General features: G+C 40.1%; 1 protein-coding gene across 3 annotated transcripts in view; it reads left to right on the top strand.

Moving 5' to 3' along the window:
* The window catches only part of pbx1b (pre-B-cell leukemia homeobox 1b), a 52,706-nt gene extending 48,930 nt beyond the window's left edge, over positions 1-3,776 (top strand). The window contains exons 7-9 of one of the 3 annotated variants that reach the window (XM_030791397.1): positions 513-601; positions 1,320-1,409; positions 3,684-3,776. In XM_030791397.1, coding sequence (XP_030647257.1) covers positions 513-601; positions 1,320-1,409; positions 3,684-3,776 — 272 coding nt within the window. Of the gene's footprint in view, positions 1-512; positions 626-1,319; positions 1,410-3,683 lie in introns of all 3 variants that reach the window. The other 2 variants (XM_030791396.1, XM_030791398.1) reach the window with 2 other exon arrangements.
* The last annotated feature ends 8,316 nt before the right edge of the window (positions 3,777-12,092 follow it).

Here is a 12,092-nt window from a genome sequence, read left to right as displayed (position 1 = left end):
CCAGTGTTAAACTACGTATTTTGTTGTTGGTTATTGGTCTTTTGTTTTATTGTTAACATTTGTTATCTGTATTTGTATAATACAAAATGTCCATTTATTATTATTATTATTATTGTTATTGTTATTGTTATGAAAAGCATGTTTTCATAGTAGCTAACTGAAAGAAACAAAAGGTATAAATTAAAACACGTGTGACTTTGGCCAAGTTTAGCAGTCGCTTCTATCCTAATCTCTGTACCTTCTCTAAAAAAAACAGCAACACTTGCTCACAGCTGAAACTAAAGCTAAAACTCGCTTTTCTCTCGGCCTCATGCTGTCTCGCTCTGTTCCACTCCCACTCCGGCGTCTGGTTGTTGCACTATCACTAACGGCACTGCCTTGCTTACCCTGCCGTCTCTCTGCATGTGAGCCTGTTGCGTGGTACGCCTGACCTGACCCTCCCCTGTCTGGGGACGAGGCCTCGTCCCTCCTTCATCTCTGTGATTTCCTTGCTTCCTTCTCTCTCCTTTCAGGGTCTGCCACCTCTTTTAACATGTCAAACTCTGGGGATTTATTTATGAGCGTGCAGTCTCTCAATGGGGATTCTTACCAGGGGGCACAAGTGGGAGCCAACGTGCAGTCACAGGTAGGGCGCTAAGCTAAATCGAAGCAGCTTGGCAGCTGTTCCTGGAGACCAAAAACCAGGCTTTAAGCCTAAGCGTACACTCTCTCTCAGCACAGAGAACAAGCACAAGCATACACGATCAAGGCATTTATACCTCTTTCTGCTGCATTTATACCTCTTTCTGGTACATTTATACCTCTCTCTGGTGGCACACAAAAACAATTTCTCCGTGCTTCTCACACTTAACTGGAATACAACTGGACATTATTTTTATTATCTTTTACGATGTGTCATCTGTAACAGTCTACACATGAATGTCATGTGTCTGTTAAAACAATTTACAGCAGTGTTCTAACTAGCGCCCGTTTGGGTTTAGTATCATTTGGAGTTTTGGGGGACTGTGTTTTCACACAGAATGGCTGACTTACTCTGTTTTTAATGACAACATATGTTGCTGTATTGTTGGCCACAGAATGGATTTGATAAAGAGCTTGCTGTATTTCTTTAACCATCTTTCTCTAAAGCTAATTTATTTCAGCTGTGTATTTTTTTCCTTTTTCAATCTTGCATGTTTTCTTGCTACTCTTACCATCTGGGTTTTTTGTCTTTGTTTTTTGTTTTTCTCCTTGTGGTATGTTTTGTATGTGTGTGGTCTGACCTTGCTTTGTCTGTGTGTGTGTGTGTGTGTGTGTGTCTGTGTCTGTGTCTGTTTCAGGTGGATACCCTTCGCCATGTTATCAGTCAGACAGGAGGATACAGTGATGGCCTCACAGCCAGCCAGATGTACAGTCCGCAGGGCATCAATGTAAGGACAACAACAAAAAAAAAGAAAAAACAATCTTTTTTTTCCCCCTCTACCAATTATTTCAAAGCCAAGGGGCTCAGAATGCCACTTAGTAGGACTTGTCTCAAATTCCTGGTCACCTAGTTGATTGCTTCTGTGTTAGCTGCGCCATGGGCAGCGCATTGACCGGCGTGTGTGGACACGTGGCCGCGCCCCCTCCCCTTCTCCTCACAGAGCTGGCCGTCGGAGGCTGTCACATCCAATCACGTCCCTTGGGCACCTGCAGCCAACTACAACCAGAGGGGGTCAGATTGGTTTGGGAAGGGCTTGGGGGTGCAAACAGGTGACAAGGGCTGCAGTCTGTTGCCTCCCTCAGAGAGCAAGAGCAACCCCCCCCCCCCCCCAAAAGAAAAAAAAAACACTCTTAGGACAATCCCAAAGCCTTGGCTAAAAATATAGACCCTTGTTGCAGCCTATGGGTGAGACAACTTCGTAAGGGGCCATACTTTTTTTTTTCCCGTCAGGGGATGTAATGTGAGGTGGGGGGGTGAGGGGGGAGGTGAGGGGGGGTGGCTGTTGACGCCTTAGTGCAGCAAGAAAATTTGCAGCGACAAGCAGCAGCGTAACGGGCCAAATCAATAAGACAGACACAAGGAGAAGCAGAGTTGTGGACTTAGGACAGCAATCCAAGCGCATCGCTCAGATCACGTTCCCGTAGCGCTAATGGCTCTGACAGGGAGCTGCCGCACAATGAGGAGATGGAGGAGGAAGAGGAGGAGGCTGACGGTCACCACGGCGACCATCCCAGCCCTCTCCGGTCCCCGCGCTGCCTCGGTACAAATATGCTAATGAGACAAAAGGTGTCCTGGAAGAAAACAAGAGAGGAAAATAATCAAATCCCTTCCTATCCTTTTTGTTTGTTGTTTGGAGGGATCAGAGAATACATTTGAGAGATTTTAGCCCTGGTAAACCTTAAAATGCTTTAGTATGTAGTGTCTAGATCCGGAGAGTCAGTCCTCAAAGACAGCAGCATCCTCAGATGACCGGCTTGCTTAAACATGCCCAAATACATCACTATTTAGTAGCTTTCCTTGTAATTTGAGAGCAAGGGAAAAAAGAAAAAAACTTCAATTGAAAATTCAGTAGCTCTATATTTTCACAACATCTTTTATTCAAACCAAATCTGATGAAATGCCAGTTCATCCTCTCCCAATAAATTAGAAAATTTCTCCAAGTAACTGATATTATTTGAAGATAATTTATCCCATGTCGTTGTCATAATACACGTTCTATGTAGATCTGGACAGCTCTAATCTTCAAAAAAGATAAGCAAAGACTACTCATTAATGTCCGTTTCATAAACGAGGGATAACAAATGGAATCACGAGCGCCCTCATTAAGAGGACACGAGAATCTTCTGGAATTTTCTTAACAACCAGACAAATACTGAATGCGTTTATTGGTCAATCAATGGGGTAAATACGCCTCTTGAGAGTGTCGCCAAAGACATTTTACTTTTTTCTCACCTCCTTTTTTTTTTCTTTTTTTTTGATTACAGTCTGTCTCCATCTGAAATAACAGGCTTGGAAATGGGAGGCTGTCGAAGGCTATTCACAGTTTTTTTTTCTCTGATGGCATAAAATTCGCTATTAATATCCCCCCAAATGCTCTTTTGCAGGCCTGTCTGAGAGATTTGAAATGGCTCCTGTGCCTTGCATTGTGTTTCCTTTTTCAGTCTCCAGTGTCATAATTTTTTGCCCTTGATTCCTCCTTTTGGGGGTTTTTTTTTTTTGTTTTTTTTTTCTTTTTTGTCAAGTTCTTTTTTTTTTTTTTTTTCAAAGCCACTTTAGACAGTCTCAGTATCACTGCACTCGTCACAGAAAATGACAGACATTTAATTCAGACACCTACCGCGAGACTGAAGGGTTAATGGCTTTCTGGCAAAGGAAATAAGTGCTAGATACTCATAAGGAATGAAGACAGAGTATTCAATATGCTCTGTGTGTATGCGTTTTAAACATTGTGTGATGAATGAAAATTTACATTGATAAGCAGTGTGCTGAATATTTTGTTTATATTCTGTCTTGCACTTAAGGTCAGGTAGGTAACCGTGACTGTAAATATGCTGGATGTTTTCAGCATGACAGAACATGCTGAAGGTGTAGGGTTCTTCCAAGACAGCCCCCCCCCAGGATAGAAGTCATTTGCCTCTGGTTCTACAGGAAACTGACACACGGCAGGACATGTTTGTGTTTTCAACTTGTCTTTTCTTCTTTCCTTCTTCTCTTTCTTTAGGCAAATGGTGGCTGGCAGGACGCTCCTACTCCCTCATCAGTGACCTCACCTACAGAAGGACCCGGAAGTGTTCACTCCGACACTTCTAACTGATCCCTCCATCACATCATGCCACCTTTCACCACCACTGCACAGAATGGACCCTCTCTCTCTCTCTCTTTCTCTTTCTCTCTCTTTCTCTTGTCTGTCTCTACCTGTCTCACTCTCTTTCTCTTTCCTTCTTCCTGGGAAAGAGAGTGTTTCTTATACTGAAGGGTAAACTGTCAGCAAATATGGACAGCTGTATTTTCACACACCCCTAATCACTCACATAGCTTGTGAAAATAACTCTCTCACTCTCTCTCTCTCTCTTTTTCTCACACACATACACACACACGCCGTTACCTCTCTGTAAGTCTGTTTCACATGTATAAACAATTTTTTAAAGACACATAGAAAAATGAACAGCCCTTGTCTTTTGATTGGAATGCTTTCACACTACCTCTTCAAAAAAAACAAAAAACAGCAACAAAAATGCCACAAACCTAAAAATACTCTTCGGCAAAGCTTTGTTTTCTCTAACAAAACTACAGGCATATGACTTGACTCCTTTAATGACAAATTTTTCTCTCAAATTTATGCCTTCATCACAAGCGTACTTTCAAGCCTTCTTCTAATTCTGTCTAAACTTTTTTTTTTTACTTTTTTACATAGTGCCAAAGTATTTTGATGCATTTAAACAGTCTCCTTCATTAACATGAAACATTTGACATTTACATTACTTATGGTGTGATACGTTTGGGTTCATGCTAATGTTGTAATGAGGACAGGTTGCATCTTCTTTCTCATTGGTCTTTTCATTCAGATTGAAATGCTGTAAAGGCAACAGCAACTTGGATATTAAAGATATTAAGGAATATTATGCCTTTGTTTGGGGCCTTAGAACCCTAATTTTTTAAGGTAATATACTGAAATAATTCAGTTTGCTCTCCACCTCTAGTCTGACTGCATTATTTTCTGTAGTAATGATTTAATAGTGTTAATAAACAAGAATCTCCAGTAAATGAAAACTAAGAGAAAATGCATTGGCAGTGCAGCATGGGTCTCTTGCATAACCATCAGAGACAGCTGACTGAATTTGCACCCCCCCCCCCAAAAAAAAAGAAAATCAGGTTTCATAGAAGACAAAATTAACATAAATCTCACATATATGGCCATGCAGAATCCATGCCGTAAAAATGGGAATTCATTGCACAATATACAAACCATTTTCTCTTCCACTGAACGTCAGTGGTTTCACAAATAGCCAAATTCTGCTGGTAACCAAAATCACTTGTGTAATAAGTGCAAAGTATTTGAAATGTACATTAAAAAACACAATGTTTTCACAGTGTTAAAACAAGATGTGGTCATTTGTGTAGATATGTATGTGCATGTTTAATGTTTTTTTTTTTCCTAAAGTAATTTTTCATTTGGTGCTAAAGAGTTTATACAGATGAAAGGAAACATGTTTCTGACTTGATTTCTTTTTCTTTGTTTTTGGTTTGTTTTATTCAGTTAACACCCAGAGAGAGCCAGGCATTTAGGTAGGCTTGAGAATTCTGACTTCATTGAAGAAACCCCCCTCTTATTTATGTGTAGAGTACTGCTATATTAGTATGCAATAAAACTTTTTAGGTCACATTCATGAAAGGCGTGAACAAACCCAAAATGTGAAAAAAAAAGAAAAGTTCTCTTGTTTATGTTGAGTCTAGGAAACATTTTGCAGTTGCAGTCTTTTTTCAATTATTTAGCATAATAACACCAACCAGTCATTACTTTGATACCAAAAACTGCAGATTTGTCCATTTTCCACATTACTCTCATTTTACTGAAAATGTTCATGATGTAAATTGTGTATTATCTATTGTACTGTTGAGCGTTTCTTATGAATGTTCCGGTACTTTGTACTCAAAACCAAAAATGCAGTCAGAATTAAGTAGTGTTTGTTGAAAAGAAAACAAAAAAAAACCTAATGGCACACAAATACAGAAAAAAATGTTTGGATATATTTTTATGTCCCCGTCATGTTGTGCGACGAAAAATCTTGTTTTTCTTCTTTCATCTTTGGCTTAGTTACAGGACAACATATATTTTATTTTATTGTTAGCATATGCGAATTAGCCCAAGAATGCGTTATATATGTAGATGTGCACTTTTTGTATTTTGTTTTGCTTTTTTTCATAATGACAGTATCCGTTTTTGAATGGTATGACATTATCATGTTTTTACAGAGGCATAGCTGATGGTACAAAGGTTCCCGTGTAATTTGGATATGATCCATATATTCCACTTTTTGGAAAAAAAAACAGACATGAACTTGCTCCTGAAAAGCATACAGTCCTGTTACATGGCAATGCGGAAAGTCAGTGTCAGGCAATATTTTAGCTAATCCATATCCATAATAATCATACCGTAAAACAATGCTGATATTCAGAATATCTAAGCTGTCATAAATCAGTTGTTTGAAATAGGCCATTCACTGCACCAGTAATGGAATGCCAAACGAAAAGAAAAAAAAACAAATACCGAACTCGCATTTTTTTCCCTTAAATCCTTGCGAGATATTACTGTTGTACAACTTATTACATGCGTAGCGGCGCATCATTCGATTACTTTAGACAGAACGACAGCTGACGAGGCGGCTGAGAGAACGCACATAGCTTACCTTTGTGTGTACATCATGGTTATGGTGTGTTTAAGAGTCATCTGCAGGGATAAAAGCATATTTTGACAAGTTTGCCGCCCGCTTTTTTATTGCTGTGGTGAAAATAAAGCGCGTACTGCCACTGAGAGCAATGGAGGGTTTACGCACATAATTGCAGTGCGCACCCAATTCTGATGGTTAGACACTACTTTCCTCATTGCCTGTCTAGTATCAGCATATTATTGAAAGCTTCATGTAATGATGCTTTTTAGTTATTTTGCATATAAAAGCAATTTGTAAAACATCAGATGTTTACTTTGTTGCATGTCTTTCGTTCTTTAAAAAAAAATACTGCAGTGTTTTTGAATGTTTTCTCTTTTTTTATATAAAGATTTCAGACTGAAATCGCGGAGAATTTCTCTTGCCAAGTTTTCACTTTTAAGATCTCTGCATATGTATAAAAGGAGTAAAATGGAACCGCAACTATTGTCTTTTTGATTCCAATTTAACTTGTTTTTGTGGAGGAAAAGAAACTAACAAGGTGTAGGTTTTATGGTCTCTTAATTTGTACTGGTAATGCATATTCCGAATAAATAGTTTCTTTTGTTGCATAATATTGTGTTGTCATTTTACTGCCTGTTTTGAAGACATCTTTAAAAGAAAAAGCAAAATATGTTATATGTGAAGTCTTTATGGATACTGTATACTGTTTTGCAACGATGTGCCGATGTTGCACTATATTGCTCAGAACTCGCTGCTTGTGCCCCTTTCACATTTAAACATCTGCCTCGACTATACCGTCAGTCTCATTTTGGGCACATGTCTCTCTAATTTTCTGTTTGTACACGCAGGGAATAGGTTAAAGATTTTTCCTTTAGCTGGGTGGGGACAAGATGTTCCTCCCCTAAAGCCCCAGCGCTACCTCCGAGGCACAAATAACGTGCGATGCGAATGGGAGGGGTGTACATTTATTTCTTTTACCCAGAAGAAGGAGAGAGCGTGTCTGATTCCGCATGCGACCTATTGATTTCTCCTCCTACTGAACTGAACGAGAAAAAGGGTGGAACGTCAACTTTGAACTGAAAAGGTTTCGAGAAACGACCTCAAAGAAAGTATTAGAGAGGGCGGTGTAGTGACCTAGGCCTATGTAAACGATCATATGAATATGAGATTACGAACCATTGCCCTGTGATTTGTAACAAGAAACGTACTTATAGTGCTCACAAAGTGTGTGTGTGTGTGTGCGCGCGAGAGAGGGGGACTAAGATTCCTGGGTGCGCGTATTTTGAAATGTGTTCTAAGCACACAGGGGACATCAAAATACCAGTTTGACATTATATGCCTTTTATCGCAAGAAAACCCAGGCAAAAAATGAAGTAGACTTAACGGAATTGACATCTGCAATGTTAAAAATGTGATCCACATCCTCCGTGGTTGCCTTGGTAAGCCCATTCCTTTGTTGTAATTTGTTCTTGAACTTCTATGCTAAATCATTAAGACGCCTCTCCGATAGGTTGTGGCACATTGATTTTAGATGCGCTTATGATAATAATAATAATTTAAAACATTTACCACCCACGGATCCGGTTGTTGTGGCTGAAGCCTACAGAGTGCCATGAAAGTGGATGTTTGACAAGAGCGCCAAAACGCATAAATTAGAGTGTAAAATTTGGATGGAGCAGATGCTTGTGTGATTGCTTTTGAATTTAGAGCTCAGTGTTTCTGAGCCGTTCCACAGTTGTTGCCCTGCACACAAAAGGTGAAATGGAGGCTCTGCCTTGGTTTATTGCGCTCTGACATTGCCTTAGCCTTTTCAATACACTCCCTCACCGACCGCACTTCATAAATAAATGACCTCTCAAAATAAAGCGCTCCCGCTCTATCTGCTCTTTCAGGAGCCTCTCTCTGAAAGGTCAGCAACCGGGAGACTGGTGTCTTGGAAACAAATTAAGTGAAGAAGACGAATGCTAAGCAAAGCGCTAGTGTTTATTGATGGCCAGCATTTAGAGTCCCTCTGTAGTCCATTTTTCACTCGCCGCGCGCGAGCGGGGACCTCGTTTTGAAAATGAATACAGAGCGGGAAGAAGCCGAAGTCAGTGGCCTACTGCAGGATTGGTTTTCACATATACTACGGCTCTAAGGATGTCACAAATCTCTCTCTCTCTCTCTCTCTCTCTCTCTCTCTCTCTCTCTCTCTCTCTCTCTCTCTCTCTTTCATTCACTCACTTAACTCACGCAGACAATAAAAAGAGTAGGATGTTACTACATTTCATGTAATACCAATTCATCAGAATATGAATTTCGCTTAAAATGATTTCATGAACAGAACAAGAGTCGTCATACATTGACCGAGGTTTGAAACACTCTGAAATGAACGCTACCTTAAAAGGACCCATCGCAAAGATATGAAATTATGATAAATACTTCTGTGCTTCATCCTACTTCAGACAAGATTTTGTTTTATTACAGACCACAAATGTTTAGAGAGACACTTTTCCATTTTGCTCTATCCACATTATTTATCTCAACAATGGTAATTCAGTGCAAATCCCTTATCAGCGTTCATGCAATGCACATGTGATACACCCTATCAGAGCCAGCACAATGCACAGAGCCTCCTCCATATGAATGTGTGTGCGCCTGAAGGGATGGGGAACAAGACAGAGGCTCTATGGAGGTCTAGAGGGTAGACTTTAATGTAGAAGATGATGGAGTCTCTTTGTTCTAGCTGTGGAGTCTTCTGTCTGTCAGGCAGAGTGGAATTTTCATAAGACCTATTGTTACAATTTCCCTGGATGAAGATGTTGATCCTGCAAGTTATTTGCGTGAAGAAGGTTGAAACATTTTCAAGGGTGTTAAAGCATTGGTTTGTGATGTTGGAGGAAATGTGACTGAGATTTTGGGTGTGTCTTGCTCGATTATTTTCTATGGTTTGTACACTGGTACCACAGTCAACCTAAGAAACACAGATCAAATTCAGTCCATGGTTCTTCTTGATTAACCAAAGAAAATTCAAACAAAATAAATGAATGGTTTGTAAACAGATCTCACCCGCTGAAGACACAGAAGGTTAAGGGCTAATTTGTCATCTCGTCGGCTTATGTGGTTGAATCATGACCTCAACCGGGGAAGAGCTGCATAGCGAACATGGTTTCAGAGCATGAAAACTGGTTTAATCAGTATCACGGAGACCCCATTCTCTCTCTCTCTCTCTCTGTGTGTGTGTGTAAGTAAGCATCTGATTACCTATGCCACCCACAGACTTGTAATGAATTCCTCTGATCTCCACAAGGCACCAACTTTTGGAGAAAGAAACCCTTTCTGCCCCGTTCCAAGAAGATTTTCTCAGATGTAGGTACATTACCAATGCCTTTCATGTCACTTAAACTGTAAAATACCAAAAAAAAAAAAATTGAGGAAACATTGCCAGCAGCTTAAAAAAAAAAAGTATTTTCGTTATGTGGGAGTTCCAAGTTGAAAAGCAATGCTTCTCTGATATTTGCCTAAAGCTTCATTGTGTTCAAGAGTCAGATGTGTTTTACTCATGCATAAATTCATTGAATATGTTTTTAAAACTGTGCCTCAAGACTTAATGCAGGCCTACATTCTCAGAGCTAACTTATCTATTTGAAACACAAGTTAAAAAAAAAAAAAAGGGTTAAAAAAAAAAGAAAGAAACCGGAAAGATGGAGGAGTTGTGTTTTGTGAAGATGATCAAGGGCAGAGATAATGTACTGTTTGTAATTACCTCTGACAGAGAAAAGACAGTACGCAATTCTTTCTGCGGTTCTTTAAATAGGCTTATTCAGTTTTGTTTCCTGTATGTGGTGGCAAATGTTATCATACACTCCTCTCTGTTCATGCCAATTTGTTTCTATAAAGGCAGCTTTGTTTTGGAGGGATATCCAATGTACTGCACCTCCCTGAGGGTTCCTGGAGATCACATGTGAAAAACGCTGGCAGGACATGGCAGAAAAAGTCAACTTGTTTTTTTTGTTTGTTTGTTTTTGTAGAATTTTAAGCAAAATCGGCTACATTTTGACAACTCGTACTCTTTTGAAAACTTGACTTTTTTTGTTGTTGTTTAGTTGAAAACATGCCTGTCTCTTTATGACGTGTTTTTTTTTTTTGCTGTTGTTGTTGTTGTTTTTGTTGGAGGGGAGGACAGAGGGTTGAGTTTATAAGCTACGCGTCTTTCCGTAACAGATGATTTTTCAGAAGAACTTACATCTGAGAGTGGAAGGCGAGTTTATGGCGGGAGGCGTCTGTCACATTGAGTTTCACTGCCGCTCTAAACGCAACCCCACTCGGCGCCTCCAACCAAAAGCCAGTTACAATACACCCCTGCTGGCTCTACGAGGGAACATGCCCTCAATGAAATTGAAGAAATGAATTCTTTGGGATAAGAAGGTCTAATACAGTATATTCCATGTCAGACGTAATTATTCCCTGGTTATCCACTTCTTTTTTTTTTCCTGCCTTAGGGGCAAAGAGGAAAGGACGCAACATACAGCAGGAATAATGTCTGTAATGACTATGGCTGTAGATATGAAAAATATATGGAGGAAACAAAGGAACTTGAGACAAATAACAATGACTAAGAATATATGCTAGAAATTTCCTTCTGTGTCTTTTTTCCTTTGGTTTTGGTGATGACTGACTAGGTGTGTTGCCCATCACCTTGTCTGTCGTTCAGCGTCTCTGAACTGATTATTAAAGTTATCGAAAACCGTAAAAATAAAAATATCAAACGCTGTCTTATTGGTGTTTGAATGATGTTAAAATTCACATCGATGACAAATTGTGATCTGGAAACAGTCAAAAGACTTATGGTTCTCCATGTGACAATACTGACCTCTTATGGAAAGATATGCACAATTCATACAGGGCATTCTAAGTGAGTAAATGTATACAGAATATCTTGCATGGTGTAACACTTCCTTTACATCTGATGATCACGAATGTGTGTGGAATTTTACACATTCTGTTCCCTGTGGACTCAGTCTTTAATGATTAAAGTGGTAATTAATTCATATACTCCTATTTATAGGCAACTCATTCTTTCTGTAATGCTAACACTGATGAAGTGTTCGGTGCCTATTACTACAGCTTCACTGCAGCCCAAACCTCCTCTCGTTAGCAGGTTCAGTAAAAGTATTTCTCACCTTTTTGGTATCACAGAAAAAGGGAACATATTGTACTTCACAAATCCCAAATGAAATGACTTACAAACACATGACCGCTTTACAGAAGAGTCAGTCTGTCAAAGGGGTAACGGCAATCATAGCAGTCAAACAGCTGAGAGTGAGAGGAATCTAATTGGTGCATGACAGTTCAGAGATTGGTAGCTGGGAGATACGAGACAGAACGGACCATCTTGAAGTAATAGATTAGACAGAAACAGTAGGATCCAGGGCAGTCCTTAGACGTCAGAGTCGGGTGCTCTGCCCTTCTCACCGAGGCTGAACCGTCCATGTCCTTATGGGGGCCTGGGTGTGTTATGTAGGTCACCCCGCGCCCTGCCGTGTGTGTTTTGGGGACTGTTCATTGTTCTTGGTCGTGGATATCCAGCAGGATGGGGATTAGAGTGGACAGACTCCAGGCTGCAGGAGAGCCCCCATGGGTCAGCACCAACTAGCTCTACCCCCCCCTCCCTTTAGTCGATATGACGTTATCAGGCCAAACGGGGCAATATCCACTCACATTACCCCTCAGCGCTGCCCAACATTGTTTCTAGGTATGAA

The sequence above is a fragment of the Chanos chanos genome, chromosome 14 (assembly GCF_902362185.1).
Source record: "Chanos chanos chromosome 14, fChaCha1.1, whole genome shotgun sequence".
In the NCBI taxonomy this organism is placed as follows: Eukaryota; Metazoa; Chordata; class Actinopteri; order Gonorynchiformes; family Chanidae; genus Chanos; species Chanos chanos.
This window is presented reverse-complemented; position numbering and strand designations above follow the sequence as displayed.